The sequence below is a fragment of the Micromys minutus genome (assembly GCF_963924665.1).
Source record: "Micromys minutus genome assembly, chromosome: 6".
Classification (NCBI taxonomy): Eukaryota; Metazoa; Chordata; class Mammalia; order Rodentia; family Muridae; genus Micromys; species Micromys minutus.
The window spans coordinates 58,408,796-58,432,308 of NC_137975.1; the positions used below are offsets into that span (position 1 = coordinate 58,408,796).

At 37.2% G+C, this 23,513-nt stretch overlaps 1 protein-coding gene across 1 annotated transcript; it reads left to right on the forward strand.

The window, feature by feature from the left end:
- Positions 1-7,178: 7,178 nt before the first annotated feature.
- On the forward strand, positions 7,179-23,177 carry LOC308422018 (estradiol 17 beta-dehydrogenase 5-like; the record flags this gene model as incomplete). Its single annotated transcript, XM_080918506.1, has 9 exons — positions 7,179-7,262; positions 9,094-9,261; positions 12,419-12,535; positions 13,780-13,857; positions 14,462-14,584; positions 16,348-16,457; positions 16,716-16,881; positions 20,309-20,391; positions 22,991-23,177. 9 exons carry the CDS (start codon positions 7,179-7,181, stop codon positions 23,175-23,177), a joined length of 1,116 nt encoding a protein of 371 aa, XP_080774632.1.
- Between the last annotated feature and the right edge of the window lie 336 nt (positions 23,178-23,513).

A 23,513-nucleotide genomic window follows, 5' to 3' on the forward strand; every position in this document is an offset into this window, starting at 1 on the left:
GTGTGGATTTTACATGTAGTGGGAATATCTTCTCTGTTTCCAAAGTTCAAGAAGTCTTTCCTATTCTAGACAAGATACCCAGAAATTCTTGTTGCCAAGATTACTGGAAATAAGAGTTCTGTGGGGAATTTACCTGAATCAGTTGGAGTGACCTTAGCTGAGACTCACAGCAGTGGAGATATGGAACTTGAAGAGGGGTAACCTCCTGTAGCCAGGCAGAGACACCAATGGAGGGATAGGTACACCAAAACACCCATAAAATCTTTGACCCAAAATTTATCCTGCCCACAAGACATCCAAGGATGGAGCAAAGACTGGGAGAATGGCCAAGCAACAACTGACCCAACTAGCGACCCATCCCACAGTTAAGCACCATTCCCCAACACTAATTAATGCTACTCTGTTATGCTTGCAGAGAAGATCCTAGCATGGCTGTCCATTCAGAGGCTCCATTTACCAGCTGACTCAAACAGATGCAGAAACCCACAGTCAAGCATTGAATGGAGCTTAGGGATTCTTACAGAAGAGTTGGGGAAAGTATTGTGGGCCCCAAAGGGGATAGGAACTGTAAGACCAAACCAACTAGTTAGAGTCAACTAACCTGAACCTTTGGGGGCTCTCAGAGACTGAACCACCAACCAAAGAGCATACATGGGCTAGACCTAGGTCCCTACATATATGTAGGAGATGTATAACTTGGTCTTCATATGAGCCAGGAACAACTGGAATGAAGGCTGTCCCTAAAGCTGTTGCCTATCTGTAGAATCACTTCTCACTGAGCTCTAGAGAGTCTGGCCCCACTGAAAGAAGAAGCACCTACCCTTGGGAAGACTTGACGTGCATGCTAGGGTGAGAGGACACCCATGAGAGGCCTCTACTCTCTCAGAGGAGTAGTGGAGGGGACATAAGGGTAGGGATTGTGGGAGGGTGGTCCTGGAGGGGACAGCGATTGAGATGTAAGTGAATGATAATAAAAAGTAACAAAGTTTGTAAGGAGAACATGTTGAGGGAGATACAGAAGAGTTGTAGGGGAAAATGGTACAAAGTTTTGCTTATATCTTATTGTTATATACACATAAAATTATGAAGAATAAAGAAATATTCTTTGAACTACTATAGCGGTGCAATTGTATATGGATTAAAAGAAGGAAGTCTGAACTTAACGGGATGACTCATGAAAAAAATCTCTTACATAAAATGGGTGATTTTTTTAACTTACAAATCAATAATGCTGTGTATATATCTTTACTTCCAGGATTTAGTTCTTTTATGTGGAGTTAATGATTGTTGGAAAGAGAGTTAATCTAGCTCACTATCTTCTGCCTGTTCAAGGTCTTATAATTCTTGTAACTGATTTGGTATCTAGAAACTTTGACCTTTCTCATTTCAAATCAGATCAGGACAGTGGCTTCCCCGTAACAGTTTGCATAAACAGTGTAATTTGTACAGACACTGTTATTTTAACCTTCTATTGCAAATGTAGAATTCAAGTGTGTTCTTGCAAGCACTAGGGAAAATTTTAGAAAATTATTTCAATAGCTTTCCCTGTAGATTACAATTTCCATGTGCTTGAAAACCCATTGCAGGGAGACATTAGTGTGCCCTCTCCCTCTGTGTCTGTCCTAGATAGGACTTAGAAAAGCATCCTCTTTCACTACTTATTTTTATTTTCTATTTTTTAAAAAAGTTGAGACTATAATTACAATACTACTCCCTTTCCTTTTCTTCCTTTAAACCAATGGCTGTCAACCTCCTTAATGTTATGACTCTTTAACAGAGTTCTCCATGTTGTGGTGACTCCCAACCATAACATTATTTTTGTTGCTATTTCATAACTGTAATTTTGCTATTTCTATAGATCATCATGTAGATATCTGTATTTTCCCATGGTTTTAGGCAACCCCTGTGATAGGGTCATTTGACTGACAAAGATGTCATGACCCACAGGTTGAAAACAGCTACTTGAAACCCTTCATTATACCCCTTCCAACTCTCCTTTAAATTCATGCCTTCTTTTTAGACTAATTGCTATTGCATTCATATATACATATATACATGTATTCTTAAATATAATGCTTACAAACATATTTATATATTCAAGTGTATATGCAGGTTTTTACTGGACAACTGATTAGTGTGCTCTTCTCTGGAGAAGACCAACTGCCACTCTCCCAGTTTTTCTAAGTTGCCTCTTTTTTTTTTTAATTGAACAACTTTATTTTAAAAAACAAAGATAAATGTATAGATTTTAAGCATTTTTGCATAAAAGTATATGAATACATTTTTGTCAGTGCTTGGCCTTTTTCCCCCCAAAGGTTTGATAGTGTGCATTAAGATCTTAATAGTTACAATGAGCAAAAAGTACATGTAAAACAAGATGTAACCTGGAATTAGTCAAAGTTTTCTTGCCTCTTTTTCTATGGTTGAAGCCTTATGAACCCTTTTCTACCCTTGCTGTAATTCTTGTTTAGCACATGTTTAGGCAGTCATGTTGTTGAGACTTTGCAGACATAACTTCTAACATGAGGAGACACAACCTCACAGTAAACTACTTGATCCTCTGGCTCTTAAAATATTTCTGCATCATCTTTTGCAAAGTTCCCTGAGCCTTGGATACCTGTGTGTTTTGGAGGTGTACCCACTGGGACTGGTATCCACTATTCTGGTCTCTGTCTGTTACAAAAAGTATTTTCTTTGAGGAGAGGATCGAAGATGGACAAAAGGTGATAAAAATGTTTGGAGAGCAAGTATATCCCTTCTGTTGAAGACACAAGTTATCATCTAACATGGACGATGCAGATGTTTGCACTCAACTAATGGAGAGAAGCTGCTAATCCCTGTGGTCGAATTAGGGAAAAGATGGAAGAAGATGATCTGCCCAGAGGACTACAAGGTCTAGAACACTTACTCACTCCAATTAACAATATACAAGGATTCCCTATTCCCTCCATCCCCAGTTAGCATTTACTGTTATTTCTGTTATTCATGATTGCCATTCTGATGTGGGTAAGAGGGAACCTTGAAGTATTTTTAATCTGCATTTATATGATAGATGATGAAGCTGACACTTTAAAAAATATTTATGAGCAAATTACAATTCTTTTTCTGAGAAATTTCTTTTCAATGCCATAACTTACTTGGGCAGTTTGTATTCTTGGTCTTTAGTTCTCTTAGTTATTTCTATACTCTAGATGCCAATATCTATATCTAATCTATATCTATATCTACATCTATATCTATGTCTATCTATATATCTATATCTATATCTAATCATATCTATCTATATCTATCCACCATCTATCCATCATCTATCTATCTATCTATCATCTATCTATCTATCTATCTATCTATCTATCTATCTATCTATCTATCTATACTACAGATATCCTCCTATTCTGTGGACTGTTGATTCATTTGACAGTTTTCTTTCCATAGAAGTGTTTTAGTTTTGTGAGATACAATTTGTTAACAGTTGGTCTTTCCTCCTAAGATAATTGGTGTCCTATTTAGAAAACTGATACCAGTGCCTATAAATTGATCTTTATTATCTACTTCTTTTTTTAACAGTTTCAATGTTTCTGGTGATGTACTGGGGTTTCTGGTCCATTTTGAGTTGAGTTTTGTACAAGATAAGAATTAAAGATATAGTTTCATTTTCTAGGAGTTAAAATATTCTTCTCTGAACACCACTAATTAAAGATGCTGCCTTTTCCCCAAAGTTTGGTAAACACACCCCCCCACACACACACAGGTGCACGTGCGCACACACAAAATCAAATTAGGTTATGATGATATATATTTTTTCTATTTAAGATTTCTTTGTGGATTGTTAGTCATTTGTACCACTGTAACATTTTTTGGCATTGTTATTTTCTATGCTCCTGAAGAAAATTCCTGAGAACTTAATTGGGAGTGTGTTGAATCTGTTGGTTGCTTTTGGTAGAGTTCCAATAGTTATAATTTCCTCCAAGCCATGGGTAATCTTTAAATATTTTGATGTACTCCTCAATTTTTTTTAGTGTCTTAATGCTTTCATAGTATAAATCTTTAAATATTTTTTCTGGTTAGGTTTATTTCTAGATGTTTGGGCACATGCAACCTCCTCTTTCCTTCCTCCCTCCCTATGTGTGTGTGCGTGAGTTAATTTCCAACGTGTTTGCCATAGGAAGATTACTGACCTTTAAATATTACTTATATCCTATAAATTTGCTGAAAGTATTTATTGGATCTAAGGGTTTTTCTGGTATAGACTAACAAAATCAGAAAATGTTCAGGTAAATGGACAGAAACGGAGACAATTATGCTAAATGAGGTCACCCAGGTCAAATAAGAAAATTGTTACATGCTTGCTCTCATCGGTGATCCTTAGCTTCAAATCTTAACTTGGAGTACACGTGGAGGCTAAATAGGAAGGTCGTTGGAAGCAGTATGTATTTAGGAAAGAGAAATGGTGAAATATTCGAGAAATTAGAGAGGACAAAATACTGGGAACAGGAAGGTCCGATCCTGCAGTACTATAAGGGGGAAGGAGAAATGAGGTTCCAGGGTCAGGGTTAACTAAATAAAATATGCATAAAAAGCCATTTCAGGTCTTAAATTGTGCAACACAAATAAAAATATAAATGGGATCCTCAGATATGTGATATGAAAGAATTGGAGGACGATATTGAAAGCTAAGGGTTTAACTGGGAAAGGGGGAAGACAGCTGATAAAAAGGAAAAGTGGAAAGAATATTAACAAACACCACAGGTGTACAATGAGGTCTTATGACCCCCCACTCCCAGTTTGTAAGCTAATTAAGGGTATAATTAAAAACTAAGAACAGAGTTTGAACAGCGATAAGCCAAGAAGTTAGCTATAAAGATACAAGTCATTAAATGAAAATCTCACTACTTAGCACAGTTTAGCTTTATATGAATTATTGTTCAGGAAATTCCCAGAAGCAACCGATTGGCTTTGTTCTTTATGTCGACTATCACTAGATGGTAGACTCTATTTCTGAGTATATACTATGGCAACAGGATATAGAGAAATTAGTTTTGATCCTTCGAGAGAACTTTTTACATACAAGCTGGCTTTGACAGTACATGAAGATGCTATGCAGGCTGCTGAGGAAAATGGTCTAAGGTAAGTACTAGAAAGGCATAGTTCCTAGAAGAGCATCAGTAGAATTTGTTTTTTTAAATCCTTATATTGTAACCATTTAAATACTTTGGCTTATATCCATGGACATGGGAGATCATTCTATTTTCTGATATCTTCAATGTATTCTTTAAAGACTTGGAACTTTTAGTCATATCGATATTTCATTTTCTTGGTTAGTATTAACTAGAGATATTTGATATTCTTGTGGCTATTGTGAAAGGTGATGTTGAAACAGGAGAATGGTCACGAGTTGAGGTCTACCAAGAACTTTGGCCTAATAAAACAAAAGAAAACAATCTTCCAGGAAGCTCTTTGGTAGTTTTATTTCTGGTTTTTACATTTTTTACATAGAGAAGTTTTTAACTGTGTGCTTTGAAATTTTCTTGTTATGGTTATATCCATTACTTTAGGACCAACTTTAAAGGCCTATGTTTTTCTTGTTTACCAAACTAGAAAAGATCAATAATATTGAAACTTCAGTACTGTTGAGCAATATTTCTTAACTATTTTGTTCTAGTAATGATGATATTCTGCATTCATGTAAAAATGTCTTCAGGACATAGTATGAGTGGGAAATTATAATTTTTTTTTACTATGGAAGCTCCTTTGCAGGCATTTACTTTAGCAAAGTTACAGTGAATGATTATTTATTCTTCAAGTCTCAGCCAACTGTAGTCAAACCTTTGTAAATTTATTTTTAATCTTTATTTCTTTTATGATGTTAAGATCCCCAGGGATGGTCTGTGTCTTTGTCTAGAATGATACCAACTAGAAAAGTAGGACTGACAGTCACAGGTGTGTAGATGAGTAGAACTTCATAGACCAAGCAATTTGGGGCAATAGATGTGCAGTGGAAATGGATTGGCAATTAGAAGTCTTAGGTCTATTTTGTGGGACAGTTAATTCTTCTCCTAATATTTCCCAGAAATTAGCATGCTGGAAACATTCCAATATGAGCCATCATGAAGCCATAAGCACTCACATGTATTTACTGAATTTTAAGAATATAATTAATAGTTTTATGATTTTTTTGTGTATGTTGTGAATTGTTCTTGGTGGAAAGTACTTTCGACAAAGACTTCATCTGTGAGTAATGTGATGATTTGCACTGCATATTTACATGACCTGCACCTGTGTCACAGAGTATTCTAATGAGATCCAGAGAAGGAAGATACGAGAGGTACTTTATAGATGGACATGCCTGATCCTCTAATTTTTCAGTTCCAACACTTGAGGATAATTTATTTTACTGTTTAGTAGTATTTAAATCCTCTCTATATATACATACATATTAACAGGTGTATTTTGTGAGATAGGTTATTTCTTTAATATGAAGAATCTTTATAACAGCTACCACCAAAAGAAAGCTAATTGGAAACAGGTGGCATTTTATAGTCTAAGAGATCATCAGCATAGTTCATTCATTTTGTAATAATTTAAAAAAATACATTGAAAATCCTAATAGGGATGCATTATAAAAATGAGTGGTTTGGAACCATCAAGTAGGTCCTATTTTCTTTATGGTGTTTGTAATGAACCTAGCATTACCCACATCCTAGGCAAGGTTTTTGCCACAGAGCTGCATTTCAGCATTTTAATTATCTTAAGAATTCCTTATTGATGAAAAGTTGGGGCTCTCGTGATGGCTCAGAGGTTAAGAATGCTGGCTGCAATTCCAGAGGTCCTGGGTTTGATCACAAACACCCACATGGTAGCGAACAACTACCAGCAACTCCAATTTCAGAGGATTGTGTGCATTTCTCTGATGTCAGTGGGCATCAGGCATGTACATGGTAGTGACAAAGATGTAGAAAAAATACCTATAAACATATAATATCAATAAATGAATCACAAGAATTTAAAACAGAACTTGTTCCAGTTTCCTCTTTATGTGTGCAAAGCGGTGTTCATTTCTTTCCTCAAACTTCATTGGTTACTCATTACAAGGACAGCTGGGGCAAGGCCAAGAAGTTATTTGCTGTTCTTTAAATAAAGACAGAACAGTATCTTCTCAGTTGGAGGACCGAGAAACCATGAATTCTAAGCAGCAGACAGTGCAACTCAGTGATGGTCACTTCATCCCTATACTGGGGTTTGGGACCTATGCACCTGAAGAGGTAATGATAGCAGTTGGGGCTGAGGGTTGAAACAAATACAGAACTTTGGTAGGTGCAGTCATTGGCTTCTGATGTGATTTTTCAGGGCTAACCTGATTCTCTGTTTTAGCAGTGTAGAGTTATTCCTTGTGCAACAAAAGACAGATGATATTCAGCATCAGGAATGGATCCAAGAGCCTATACCCAGATTATTGTGGGCACTAGTTTTTCATTCCACTTCTCTCCATTCCAATTAGGTAGAAAAAATGAAATCAGGCCAGCAAGAGCACTGCTTGATGGAAACTGATACTGCATATATTTCGAAAAAGTACTTTTTGGACACTTGCAGTTTTTTTTTTTTTTTTTTTTGTTGAGATGTCTGTTAATATATTCCCTTGTTTTAAAACTGCACTGTTCTTTTCCCATGTGATTGGTAGTTTTATATCAACTTGATGTTAGATAAAGTCATTTGAGAGGAAGGTATTTCAAATAAGAAAATACCTCCATAAGATCAAGTGGTAGGGAGTTTTCTAAATTAGTGATTGCTGTGGGAGAGCTATTGTGGGTGATACCATCATGGGGCTGGTGGTCCTGAGTTCCATAAGAAAGTATACCGAGCAAGCCAAAAGGAGCAAACTGGTAAGCAGCATCGTTCCATTGCCTTTGCAATTCTTCTTTCTTCATTAGGAGTTTCTTGAGTGTCTGCCTTGACTTCCCTGAGTGATGGAGTGTGACATGAGAGTTGTCAGATGAAAGAAACCCTTTTATCTACAAGTTGTTTTCCATCATGGTGTTTTATCACATAAATAGTAGCTGGAAGACTAGAGAAAAATACCTCCTCCCGCCTTTTTTTCTAAATTGCCTTCGATTTTATATACTAAAATGAATTTTCTTATGTGCTTACTACATTACCATTTCTTTTCATCTGTTAACTAATGCAGTTCTGTGTTTTTAATTCAATTTTAGCCAACTAGACAAAAAATCAACTTTCACTTCGATCACAGTTCCTACAAAATATAAAATTGTAGCTTAACGGAGGGCATGTGCATAGATTTTTTTTCTGTATAATGTTCTGGATTTCCTAGGTATAAATCTCTTCTTTTGATTATACATCTTGCTGAGAGTTTTATTATTTGTTATGCAGATAAAATGTCAGTGTAAATGACTTTATACAGCACCACTATCCTTTGAGAAACAACTTTAGTAGATCCCTAGACATTTTCTAATTTCAAATCGATATCGTGTTACGATATTGTTGACATCTTATTTTGTAACCTAAGAATGGAAATTTCCCATGAGCTGCATGTGCAAACAATAGGACTTATGTGTATATGCTTTCATCTGGAATGCAACAAGTCGGGGTGGTTGTATAACAAGTTATAAATGAACATCTTCGAAATGAAGACTGTAAAATGCTTCTATTTAAACATTTGCATTTTTGCAAATTCGGTGTTAGAGACTTTGATATATATTCTCTGTGAGTTTCCTGGGAGAAGGCTTATAGAGGATTCCACAGTGTTTCTTCTTTATGTGGTATCACTTATCACATCCTTTTGCCTTCTACAGACATTATGGCTTCATATACCTAGGCATTCTTCTAGCAAATATTAGTTCCTGGAATACAAGTGTGAATCCCTAATGCCAACGACTAATCTGTAATTGATTGCACTAAATTGGTTACTGAGGTGCTTTACTCTTGTGACTCAGTAGGAAAAGTCCAGACAAACTTGGTTCCATTCTTCATTGCAAATGGACACCTCACTGAAGACATGGGGAGATTTGATGATGAAGATGTTTCTTTTGTTCTTGTGCTCTATCTATTTGTAAATGCTGCTTTTGGTTGCTCTTTTAGGTACCGAAGAGTAAGGCTGCAGAAGCCACCAAAATAGCTATAGATGCTGGTTTCCGCCACATTGATTCTGCTGCTATGTATCAAAATGAAAAGGAGGTGGGACTAGCTATTCGAAGCAAGATTGCAGATGGCACTGTGCAGAGGGAAGATATATTTTACACATCGAAGGTACTGAGAATATGGTGTGCAAGTGAATGAACCATGATGCATTGAAATAATCTTTATAAGATTAGGTCAGTGAACATGGATGGACTAAACATATACAAAGTTGTGAGATTCATTTTTATCATCCTTAAATTCAACTGTGGAATGTTAATGACCTTATTATTTAAGTTTCTGTTCATGAGTGTTTGATTTAGACGAGCAAGAAAACTGGCTTTTTAAATATCCTGAATAACTATAAAAATTTCTCATTGATCTGAAAACGATTTCCCTTTTTCACCAATAAGATACCATGTTATAAGAAAGCACTTTCAGTGTTAAACAAGATATATGTAATTAATATTCCTTCTTCTACAGCTAAGGAATTATTAGACTTTTGATATATTTTTCTATTCAGACATATAAATGAGACATGGATTCTTCCAATTTTGATTGATTAATCCATTAGACTCTTATTTTTATCAGTAAAAAGTTGTTTTCATAATTGGAACAAAAATACTAGACAAAGTAAGAAGTATATAAAGGCACACTTGTAAGTAACTATCAGTTACAGTCATTGTGTATTATTATGCACTATAATAATTGTGAATGTCAGAGTTTTCTGTGACTAGCACCATCCCCACAGAACACCGAGTGATATACTGTGCTATATTGCTATGGTGGCTATGAAGTTGTTGCGTGTAATTTTAAAATGCACACTTGCTCCTTTCCTGGTCCTAGGAAAGGTCACCTCACCCAGTCCCCACAGCTAGCTTTGCCAAACATCTACTGACCACCCAGCGGCTGGGCTGTGTCCATTTTTCTGCCCACCTGAGTCACCTCAGATGAAAAACACCAAACAGCCTCAAGATTTTAATACCACCCAGATAACACAATTGTTGAGTGAAGAATTTCCTATCCTAATCTTACAGTAGCCTTTCCATCCTCTTTGACCTCTGCCTGTGGGAGAAGCTACAGACTATACATGCCCAAGATACCTACATGTCTGTGGCTCCCTATCTGCTCCACAGCCAGGTTCAAGTTCTCTTTCCCTCTCTCTTTCCTCCTTTTCTTCCTGGGCCCAGACGTCCCACCTTATTTTTCACCCAGAAATTGGCTTCTGCCTTCTTTCTTGACCAGTTAAAATGGGAGAAAGGTTCACATAAATTCATCTGAGTATGTGATCTACTTCTCCTTGAAGCAGCCCCTCATTTTTTTAATTGGGTATTCTCTGTATTTACATTTCAAATGTTATCCCCTTTCTTTCCACTCCCTTTCCCCCTCCTCCTCCACTTGCTTCCATAAGGAAGCTATCTCTCTCTCTCTCTCTCTCTCTCTCTCTCTCTCTCTCTCTCTCTCTCTCTCTCTCTCTCTCTCCCATCCACCTTCTCTACCACAGTGCCTTGACATTCACCTACACTTTTACTGGACCAAAAGCCTCTTCTCCCATTGATGCCAGACAAGGCTGTCTACATATGCAACTGCTACATATGCAACTGGAGCCATGGGTCTATCCCTGTGTACTCATGAATTGGTGTTTTAGTCCCTGGGAGTTCTGGAGGGTTTAGTTGGTTGATAATGTTGTTCTTCCCATGGGGTGGAAAAACCTTTTTTGAGGAAGAAGAATTAGCATGAAAATATGAACAGCACCACGGCAATCCACAACAGTGGGAATAATTCAGATCAATAAATGTTTGATGGGCCACTATAGGGATGGGTCATTGCTAACCAAAACTTGTGGAGCACATGACTATGTGTTCTAAAATTATATTTGATTGTTTCTCTTCTAAGTAATTTTTTATAAACTAAAGTTACATATGTTCTTTATTTTTAAATATTAGTTATTGCAGAAAGGCGTGATTTCAGCATAAAAGGTCAGACCATGTCAATATTTTATTTTATTCTTACTCTAACTCTAAATTAAAAAAAAACCTTAGTGATGACACTGTTCATTATGCCACTCTTTATTAAGAGGAAATTGAAATATAGAGACTGGAAATATCTACATCTCAGTACTGGCCCAAATAATATTTATAGTCCTGCTAAATGCATGTTCTCCGACTAGTAAAATGATTCAATGATCTAATATATAGGTTATCTTTCTTCTCCCATGTATAATTTTAAAAATACTTATTTATTGTAAGTGTATTAGTGTCTTGACTTCATGGCTGCATGTGTACCATGAGTTAGTCTGCAGAGGCACCTGCAGAGAGCAGAGGGGGCATCAGATCCCCTATACCTAGAGTTAAGACAGGAAAGCACCAGATCCCTTGTAACTAAAGTTAAAGAAGATTGTGAACCACCATGTGGATGCTGGGAACCAAACCCAGGTTCTCTTGCTAACGCTTCTCTCTATCCTTCCATGGGTTATTTTGATTTTGCACATTTTTATTCATAGATGCACTTTATATAGACAGAATAGCCTTGCTTTCTGTTCAGGTAAAGGATAGAGATGCTTGAAAATACACATGACAATTAATCATTTCATCATTAGTCTTTTTTTCTAAAAGGACCTACGACTTAAAATTAACCCCAACCCACAACTCAGAGAGAGAGAGAGAGAGAGAGAGAGAGAGAGAGAGAGAGAGAGAGAGAGAGAGATATGAAGGCCATCTGACTTTACTGCTGGTAATACAATCTGTCACTTTACAAGGATTTCAAATGGCTATTGAGACCTAGAAGCATTATGTTCGAGAGAACAATTGCTTCCTTTCTGTTGCTTTTCTATGAAGTGGCTGACCTATAGTGTTGTCTTGGGCAGCTTTGGACATCCCTAAGACACTTACACAAGGATTATTTACATTCAGAACAATAATTTAAAATGAGGTCAGTGTTTCTTCATATATGTTAAACAAACACAATGCATCGTAATGTATTTGCAAGAACAGTTATAAAGTATTAGCTGCTTAAAGTCTTTTTTTAATTTAATGACATACAGGTTTGATGATAAATTATTATTAGTTGAAAGCTTTGGGGACTTGAGTAATTTTCTAGATTAATTCATAATAAATAACCATTGAAGAGAGTTTTGTGGCTTGTTCAGAAGAAAAAAAAGTTAAGAAAAAGATGAATATTTTCTTCCATGTTTGTCAGTGTCACAGCAGTCTCTATGTTAGGTAAAGTAAATGAGCAAACTCTGGAAATTGAAGAATTCAATGTCAGATCTGTTCCTCAACTTTTGTAGGTTTGGTGTACTTTTAATCGTCCAGAACTGGTTAAAGTCTGCTTAGAACAGTCCTTGAAGCAACTCCAGTTTGACTACGTGGACCTGTACCTCATTCATCTCCCAACGGCCTTGAAGGTATATGCTATTTGGATCACTAGCAAATTTCAGCTGTAAATTACAAGTTTTCTAGCTGGTGAAATTCTAAGTATAAAAACATAGTTTAGTTAATTTTATAAAACATTCCAAATGCTTTTGTGCAAGGGGTTGATAAGATTATATAACTAAAGAGTCTAAGTCAAGAATAGTTTGGCATTCTAACTAGTCTTTAAAATACCTCTACTTTTCAATTCCTATATTACTATTAAATTGCCAAGGTTTTTTAAATGTGGTTTTAATTTTATTTTACATGGGTGTTTTGTGTGCATATACATCTTGTGCCATGTCTGTACCTAGGACCCAGTGAGTGCAAAAGATGGTATTAACTCTTCTGGGAGAAGAGTTATAAACAGTTATGAAATGCCTTATGGATGCTAGAAATTGAATCTATATCTCCCAGAACAGCAGTAAGTACTCTTGAGAAATCCAGCTTCATATTAGTTTAGTTTTTATTCCAGTAGTTTTCATTGGCAACAAATTTAGCCTTGAGGTAGTTTGCAGTTCTAGTTCTTTGGCCTCTGTTAGATTCCCTGTATTTTACATCAACTACATCACTCTAGTCATGGAGAGATTGCTCAGTGGTTAAGAGCACTTGCTGGCCTTACAGGGGACCTTAGTTCAATTTCCAGCTTCTATTTTAGGCACTTCCTCTTTGCCTGTAACTTTAGCTCTTACAGCCTTTACTGGCACCTTCACAGTTGTCAGACACACACACACACACACACACACACACACACACACACACACACACATGCATACACACCAAACAAACATAGAAACAAAATGACAAAATGAAAAAAACCCTACAACCCTGTCTTCTCATCTTTTGTTCACTTGCCAGGTCTTAAGCACCCACAAGCTTGAAGAAGACTGATTGTTTATGGTGGTTCAATAGTGGAATTTATTGTTGGTGGAAATCAACTTCATATTCTTGCCAAATTTTGAAAGGAAATTAGCATTGAACAGAAACATAAGTCAGGAATTATAGTCCTAGTGCCCAGAAATAATTTCTTTATTAAAAAAAATTATGTTGAAAAAAACAGAACTGTGGCCCTCAAGGGCATTCTTTCCAAATCTACATTCAGAACATATGACAAGTGTTACATGAAATATGATCACTTATCTGCCAGAAGGTCTAATCATAGCACCTTCTTTATGCCAACTTTGTTATTGTGGAGAAATGCATTTGTTGAAATATTACTTAACATTTTTCTTTATTCCAGCCAGGAGAGGATTATTTCCCAAAGGATGAAAATGGAAAATTCATTTGTGATGCAGTGGATATCTGTGCCACTTGGGAAGTGAGTAGTAGGTTAGGAAGCACAGCAGGAAGTAGAGCACAGTAGGAAGTAGGTCACAGCAGGAAGTAGAGCAAGGGAATGGAGAGTCAGACTTTGGGAGAGTGGGGTATGCATGCTGTTATAAAACCCAATGTGCTTTACAAGGGCTGGCTTGCTTTAGATGTGGGGACTATGTGCGACTGTGCTATACTAGAAATGAAGAGGAGGTTTGCCTAAAATGATGATAAAGAATCTAATTGACTATGGATAACTCAGGGCCCTCTTAATTGTTAGTATCATTTTCCTTACTGTTCTTTTTTTCTAGAATATAATGCAAAGAGGTTAATGATCATTCCCTTACAGTATTCTTTCTAAAAGTATTTTTCATTTAATAATTTAATTATTTTACGTATATTAGAGTTTGCTCTCATGTGGGGTACATCTGTGTGAAGGTGTTAGATCATGGAACAGGAGTTACAGACAGTCGTAAGCCACTGAGTGGGTGCTGGAAATTGAACCTGGATCCTCTGGGAGAGCAGCCAGTGCTCTTTGCTGCCGGGCCATATTTTTTAGGCCTCAATTTTTTATTCATACTGATTTATATTTTGGCCTATTTTCTCTCTAGGCCATGGAGAAGTGCAAGGATGCAGGACTGGCCAAGTCCATCGGGGTGTCCAACTTTAACCACAGGCAGCTGGAGAAGATCCTGAACAAGCCCGGGCTCAAGCACAGGCCTGTGTGTAACCAGGTGGGGATCCTCAGCCTCCTGTCTTTTCTGTTCCTCTGCTGCTGCCCTGAAGCTTTAAGATGATCCTTAGCATCTTTGAATCTCACTGGTTTCTGCCATCCAAAGCATATTCTTTGTGTCAATGCCTTATCCCAAGAATTATTTTTAGCAACATTAAGGGAAATAGAAAAGTTTCTTTGTTGCAAACTGTGACTTAAGTCACACATATATTTGGAGTATATTTGTGTCCTATTCTCATGCCATAGTTGAGAATTCATCAATGATGTTTTTGCCCGAGTCAGCTAATATTTGCAGTTTTGAAAATATTTCATATTTAACTACTTTATTGACTTTAAAAAACTTTGTCAAGTAAAACTGTTTCTGTAAGACAGAGCAGTGTTTAATAATTTTCATAATGGTTGTTTTGAGAAAGAAAGCTTCTGTAGTGACTACTGTTGACTGGGGACTATGAGAACTTTTTAATGTGTGTTTATTTATTTCTTCCATGTCTTTTCTTCCCTACAAATTCTCCCTTGTGTCCATTTTCCCATTCAAATTAAGCTTATGGGCCTTCATTTTGATTAATTGCTACTAAATACACAGATGTAAGTGTATTTGTACATACACACACACACATACACACACACACACACACACACACACACACACACACACACACACATATATATATATACATACATACATTCATGAATACAGCCTTCTCAGTCAGCATATACTATATACTTCTGGGTATATGTTTTAAGGACTCATCATTTGGTACCACATAACTGATTGGTATGCCTTTCACTTGGGGAAGAGTATTTCTCCTACTCCCAGAATTCCTTAGTTGCCTGTAGTTCTTTTCCTTTTAATATTGAGATACACATAAATTACACTATTGGGTTTTCCATATAACTGGTTTTTTTTTGCTTTCCCTTATGAATGATTATCAATTTTTGGGTTTTTTTTAGTATGCACAATTCAGTAAGTCCATTCCCTACCCCACATCTGAAATCAGTCATGACTAACTAGAACAAAACAGGTATTTGTATCCGTCAAGTAGGAAGTATACTCACCTCAGAAGTTCCACTTCAACTGTTCCCTCCAACATGAGTACTAATTTTAACTATGTAACTCTAGAACAATTAATGGGAGGGAAGTGGAAAAGGTGAAAATGCTCAAAATATGTGACATATTTTATTAAAAATGTATCTGAAATTTCTCAATATGTACAATGCATATCAGATAACTAAATTATCTAATCATGAACCTATCAAGATGGCTCACTCTTGTCCTCAAGCCCTTTGATTCTTGGCACCCACAAGGTATAAGGAAAGAACTGATTTCATAAGTTGTTTTTTGACTACCACAAGTTCACTATAACATGCACACAAGCATCTAACACTCCACAAAATACGTAAATAAATGTAAAATATACCTTTCTATGAAGATTTTCATATTTTTCTATATTGCATTTCTTTCTTTCCTTTTTCATATGATTTTTTTCCTCTTTGGTTGATTTATGAGACACAGTTTCTTTTTTAGCACAGTCATCTGAAATATATTACAGGTTAGAATGGCATCCAGTTCACTGCAATTTTCCTGCTTCAGCATTCCAGAATGCTGGGTTACAGGCCTCAGTCACCACGCCAGGTCTGATAGTGATATATTCATTTCAAACTTCACTAGTTCAGCTGTATAATATTTTTAATGTCTTTTTTTGACTTTACATTGAATGCAGAATTTTATAATAATTGGCATGTTTCTATGTCATCCATCTACAGGTAGAATGTCATCTTTATCTTAACCAGAGAAAACTTCTGGATTTCTGCAAGTCCAAAGACATTGTTCTGGTTGCTTACAGTGCTCTGGGAAGCCACCGTGACAAACGATGGTAATATGGACAATGAGAGTTCAACCAAAGGGAAATCTTTTTGAATAAATATTTTTTATTTTACCATTTTTATAGTTTATTCTGAAAGAAATTGGAAGCATAGAGAAGTGTTATTTGGGGGAGAATAAAAACCACAATGGCATTACAATTTGATGCACTGGAAACACAGGCCCAGACATCCACCTTCCTATGTATTAGACATCTTCTAACAAATCAGAGTTAGAAGAAGCAAATTTCAAATTTGTCCTTCTCTTCCAGGGTGAACCAGAGCTATCCTGTTCTCTTAGATGATCCAGTTGTTTGTGCCATGGCAAAAAAGTACAAGCGGACCCCAGCCCTGATTGCCCTTCGTTACCAGCTAGAGCGTGGGATTGTGGTCCTGGCTAAGAGTTTCACTGAGAAGAGGATAAAAGAGAATATTCAGGTGATGAGTTGCTGTGAGCATTAGGCACCTCCACAGAACTGTCTCATGTACTTGATAGTCCTATAACACTAGTCAGTCTTTCTTTCATTTCCTCTACATCTGTGCTTTAAGGTTCTCCAGGAACCTTAAGCTCTGCTCCGCAGAGAGACCACTACAGTAGGATTTTATCTTGGAATTGCACTGAAATTTAGCCTTATGGGAGTGGCCTGGCCTTTTTCCATTCATTTTCTGAAATGAGGCCACCAAGAATAGGAGACTATCATCCTTTAAATTATATGTGGGTTATTTTATATTTTCCTGTCTAGGCTCATATTTAAATATTCAGATCTTTAATCATTTTGAATATGTTTTATGTCAACTATTTTTTTTCCTTTCACATCTTGGTTCCCTTGCAAATAGGGGATTATGTATCCCATTAACACCAGTGTTGCAATAATCAATGAACCCTATTGATAGGAACTTTATGAAAAGTCACTAACATTGCTTATTAGTTTATGGTTAGAGATCTGTGTGCGATGGTCTGCCAGGTAGGCTGTTCTAACCTTGTCCAGGCTCTCATGCTGCAGTGAAGTTGCTCACACATTTGATGAATGGTGAGGTATGTGCTCCAGGATACAGGCTTCACTGCCCTTACTTGAGCTAGTCTTTCCTCTGTACTGTTACCATCCTGCTGGCCAGTGCCCTCACACTGTATAATCTCCCAGTAGTTTCTGAATTCTATACAATCTTTTCATGTCTAATATTTTTTTGTTTAAGTTTTTAATTGGATTTTTTAAAATTTACATTTTAAATATTATCCCCCTTGCCAGTTTCTCCTCCCGAAAAACCCTATCCCATCTCCCCTCCCCCCTGTCTCTAGGTGGGTGTTCCCCCACCAACCCACCCACTCCATGCTGCCTCACTGCTCTGGAATTTCTCTACCCTGGGGCATCAAGCCTTCACCAAGGGCCTCTCTTCTCTTTGATGTCTGACAAGACCATCCTCTGCTACATATGTGGCTGGAGCCATGGGTAGCTCCATGTGTACTCTTTGATTGGTGGTTTAGTCCCTGGGAGCACGGTGGGGTCTGGTAGGTTGATGTTGTTCTTCTTAAGGAGTTGCAATCCCCTTCAGCTCCTTCACTTTTTTCTCTAACTCCTCCACTGGAGACTTTGTTGTTCAGTCCACTGGTTGGTTGCAAACATCTGCTTCCATATTTGTCAGGCTCTGGCAGAGCTTCTCAGGAGACAAGTGTATCAAGCTCCTTCACCATGCACATCTTGGCATCTGCTGTTCTTGCTATGCAGTTGCAATCCCATTTGGTTCCTTCAGTCCTTCTTCTAATTCTTCCATAGGAGTCCCTGGGCTCAGTCTAGTGTTGACTGTAAGTATCTGTATCTATCTCAGTCAGGTGCTGGCAGAGCCTCTCAGAGGACAGCTATGCATTCTTGTCTGCAAGTGTGCTCCTTGGCATCAGAAATAGTGTTGGGGTTTGGATCCCTAGGTGGGGCACTCTCTGGATAGCCTTTCCTTCAGTCTCTGCTCCCTCTTTTGTCTCTTCATTCTCTTAGATAGGACATTGTAAGATGGATGGTTGGCTCCATCCCTCAAGTGGGGGTTATATCTATCTACTGGAGGCGGTCACTTCAGGTTCAATTTACACCTTATTGGGCAGTTTGGCTAATGTTATCCCCATTGGCTTCTGGGAGCCTCTCACATCCCAGGTGTCAGGAACTTTCTAGTGGTTCCTCAGTGGGTTACCCTCACACATTTGCCTGCAAAAATTATGATGTCCTCATTTTTAATAACTGAGTGTATTCCATTGTGTAAATGTACCAGATTTTATATATCCATTCTTCAGTTGAGAGACATCTGGGTTGTTTCCAGAATATGGCTATTAAAAATAAGGCTGCTATGAACATGGCTGAGCATGTGCTTTTGTTACTGGGTAGATCATATTTTGGATGTATGCCCTAAGATGGTGTAGCTGGGTCTTCAGGTATAATTATTTCCATTTTTCTGAGAAACCTAAAGATTGATTTCCAAAGAGGCTGTGCCAGTTTGCAATCCCACCGTAAATAGAGGAGTGTTCCTCTTTCTCCACATCCTCAACAACGTGTCTTGTCACCTAAGGTTTTGATCTTAGCCATTCTGATTGGTGTAAGGTGGAATCTCATGGTCATTTTGACATGCATGTCTGGGACGACAAGGATGTTGAACATTTCTTTAAGTGTTTCACAGCCATTTGAGATTCCTCTGTTCAGATTTCTGTTTATCTCTGTAGCCCATTTTTAAGTTAGGTTATTTGGTTTTCTGGGACTAACTTCTTGAGTTCTTTGTATATTTTTGATATTAGCCCTCTAATAGGGTTAGTGGAGCTTATTTTTTTCCCATTTGTAGGTTGATTTTTTTTTTTTTTTGTATTGACAGTTTCCTTTGTTTTATAAAAGCTTTTCAGTTTCATGAGGTTCTATTTGTCAATTGTTAATCTTAGAACATGAGCCATTATTATTCTGTTCGGGAAATTTTCTCCTGTGCCAATGTGTTCAAGGCTATTTCCCACTTTTTCTTCTATTAGATAAGTGCATCTGGTTTTATGGTGAGTTCCTTGATACTTTTAGACTGGAGTTTTGTACAAAGAAATAAGAATGGATTGATTTGCATTCTTCAAAATACAGACCACCAGTTTTACCAGCACTATTTGTTGAAGATGCTTTTTTCCCTCCACTGTATGGTTTTGGCTTCTTTGTCAAAAATCAAGTGTCCATAAATGTGTTGGTTTATTTGTGGGTCTTCAGATCTATTCCATTTATCAACCTGTTTGTCTCTGTACCAATATGATGTGATTTTTATTGCTATTTCTTTATAGTACAGATTGATGTTAGGGATGGTGATTCCCCAAGAAGTTCTTTTATTGTTGAGAACTGTTTTCGCTATTCTGGGTGTTTTGTTATTCCATATGAACTTTAGAATTGGTCTTTCTATCGCTGTCAAGAATTTATTGGAATTTTGATGGGACTTGCATTGAATCTGTAGATTGTTTTTGGTAAAATGGCCATTTTCACTATGTTAATTCTAGTGACCCATGAGCATGAAAGATCTATCCATCTTCTCAGGTCTTCTTAGATTTCTTTCTTCAGAGACTTTAAGTTTCTGTCATACAGATCTTTCACTTGCTTGGTTAGAGCTATACCGCAATACTTTATAGTATTCATGATTATTGTGAAGGGTGTTGTTTCTCTAATTTCTTTCTCAGACCATTAATCCTTCATATATAGGATAGCTAATTTCACATATAATAATTATTACTTAAATGCTCTGATGAATATGTGTTTACTTTCTTGAATATAATAAATAGCTTATCTTTACCATTTAGTGTGATGCATTTGTAATAGACAGACTGGCAAACATGAATTATAAATATAATAAGTTCCTTTTTGCATAATAGGTTTTTGAATTTCAGTTGAGTTCAGAGGACATGAAAGTTCTTGATGGCCTAAATAAAAATATCCGATACTTAGATGCTTCTTGGTAAGTAATTTCTGTTTTTAATTAATTTTTGTTAATTAATTATTTTATTTACTTGCATCCTAAATATTTCTCACCTTCCTGTTTCCCCTCAAAGAGTTCCTTTTCCCCTTCCAACCTTCTTATTATCTGAAAAAGTGCCCCCATATACTCTCACCCTGGGTCATCAAGTCTCTACAGGATTAGGTACAACCTCTTCCACTGAGGCCAGACAAGTCAGCCTCTGCTACATAGTGCCGAGTGCTTTGAATCAGCCACTGTATGTTCTTTGGTTGGTAACTTAGTCCCTGAGACTTCCCAGGGGTCTAGGTTAGTTGATACTGTTGGTCGTCCTATAGAGTTGCCAAACCCTTCAGTTCCTTTGGTCTATCCCATAACTTTAACATAGGGATCCCAACCTCCATCTAATACTATGCTGTGAGTATATCCATTTGTCTCCATCAGCTGCTGGATGGAGCTTCTCAAAGGACAGCCATGCTACTCTCATAACTACAAGTACAATAGCATCAGTAATAGTGTTAGGGTTTGGTGCTTTTCCATGGAATGGACCTAAGTTGAGCTGGTCACTGGTAGACCATTCCTTCAGTCTCTACTCCAGTTTTGTCCTTGTATTTCTTTTAGATGGAACAATTTTGGATCAAAAGCTTTGTAGGTGGGTTGGTATCCCCATCCTTTCATTGGTTGTCACTCGCCCACGTTTCTCACCGCTAGGAACAGGCGTGCAACAAACAAACAGATTCTGCTGCGGATAACCTTTATTGTCCAGCACTTTGAGCAGGGGGCTTCTTGAGCAGGAAACTTCTCTCTGAGCCGGGGACTCCCTACTGGGTTCTACTGTCTAGGCGACCTCTCACGCGCAGTCCCCCACGAGCGATCTCTCTGTCCAGTCTCTGTCCACGCGGGACCTCCCGCAATCTCGTTTACCGAGTCTCTCTCCAAGTGGTATCTCTCCGCCATGCCTCCACGTGGGGTCTCCCGCAATCTCTCCACTGTCTTCCTCTTCTCCTCACGTGGGGGAGAAAATGCACTGCTATATATGCCCAAGAGACTTGTGTTCCTACCTGATTGGTGCATCCTCCTGTAGCTCAATCACATGCCCCAAGAGTAGGCTGTGACTATGTGGTTGCCAAGCAACAGGAGGGGAAAGGTTTTTGTAGGCTGAACAATGGGCGGGAAGCTGGCGCCATCTATTGGCGCCAACGGCTTCCTACAATTGGTGTCCTGTTTGATTACTCGAGGTGGTCTCTTCAGGTTCTATATTCCCATTCTTGGGCATTTCAGGCTAAGGTCACCCATATTGAGTCTTTGGAGGTTTTCCCATTCCAGGTTTCTGGGATTTCTTCCAGGTCCCCCCATTTCCCCACTTCTGACATCTGTATATTTCCACTCATTCTTCTGGCCATTAGTAAAAATATTTTATTCCAATGTTTTTCCTGAGGTGAATATCATATAACTGTTTGTTTCCTTTCTTTAAAGAAGTCCAAAGAGCATGTTAACAGAAAAGAGACAAAAACTTTAGCAACTATTTCTAGCCTCCTATGAATTCTTTTCTCTGTGACCTGAGCAAGAGGTGTGGAGCCTGGCTCAGGCTGACCTCCTTAACTTAACTCACTGCTCTTTTCCTGATGAAGCACTTTAAGTTCAACATCATGTCATGTATCCTATCACCTGCCTAATTCCTAATTATTTTAAATGCGTGATCATCAACCCTGTTGTCTGTGATGTTTCCTACTGGTGAAATTGTTCATTTAATTCATGCAATTCAATGTTTGCAATAGATCCAAGGCTTGAGTTTGTTTATATTGCACCCCAAGCCTCATCACTGTGTTTAACAATGACTGGATTAATGAATTCTATAGCTTATTTGGTATTGGTTTTCTAGGATATCAAGAGCTCAATGCTGAAGATTATAAAAAATGGGATTATAACCAACACTATAGCATGTAGAAGACAGACACCTGATAAAAATCTTGTAGCCAAAAAGAAATTTACTCTTCCTTGATGCTCTGAATATCTTTTAAATTTGAGGTAGAAAAAGTATATATGTAATAGTTAATATATATGTATACATATACACTTTCTACATAATATTACACACACATATATATGTGTAAAATCAATGTAGAAAGAATGTAATATATATTTCCTGTATTATTGAAAAATTACTTTTAAAAGACATAAATATGAGAATTTAAGAAACTTACCAAGCTTAATGAATAATAGCATATAACAAATTTCTAGTAAAATGTATTATTATGAATACTTTTTTATTATAAAAAAGTGAAAATGTTAATCTCTCAGACTGAGCACCAGGTAATCATATATTGTTCATGTGAAAATTAACAGGTAACCATATCTTATTCCTTTATAGATGGAATGATTATTACTAAATCGTAATCTTCAATGCAGGGTTCCATCTTACACTCAATAGTCCTCCAGTTATCTTTTGTTTGTTGCCTTGTATGATATGTGTCTGAATGAATAAATGAGAGCACATAAGTGTACCATTACATGCATCTGGTGGTCAGCGGTCAGCTTAAGTGACTTCTTAACTTTCCATCTTGTTTGAGGCAGAGCATCTTGTTTCCTCTGTGTATTTCAGGATTCCGGGTGTTCAGGAAAACACCTGTTTCCACTTCTCATTTCACCATGGAGATCTATTACAGATGCATGCTTGCTACCAATGTCAGCTTTATGCGGATACTGAGGATACAAACCCATATCACATATTTGTACCAAAAGCATTTTTTCCATTCAACTATGTCTCCAGTCCATTTTTCTCCTTCTGAATTAAAACTGGTATAGTGGATGTAGGAGACAGCTAGCAAGTAATTGATCAATAAGAAAAAAGAAATGAAAATGATCCCTTTTGGCTGTATCTCCCTGAGGTATTTCTTAGTAAAGAATGTTCAAGTTGGCTTCTTCTTTTTTGAAAAAAAATAATCAGCTTTTATTTTTATTGAGAAACTGTAGTTAGGAGAACTGATTATCTTTTTTTATAGATGTGCATTTGACTGTTCATTTTCTGTGTAAGTCTCAGGAAAAAGAGCATGATGTGAATTTAGTTTTCATTTGACCATGTATAAAATAATGCTTAAGGTAGATGGCATGAATTTCTAAAAGTA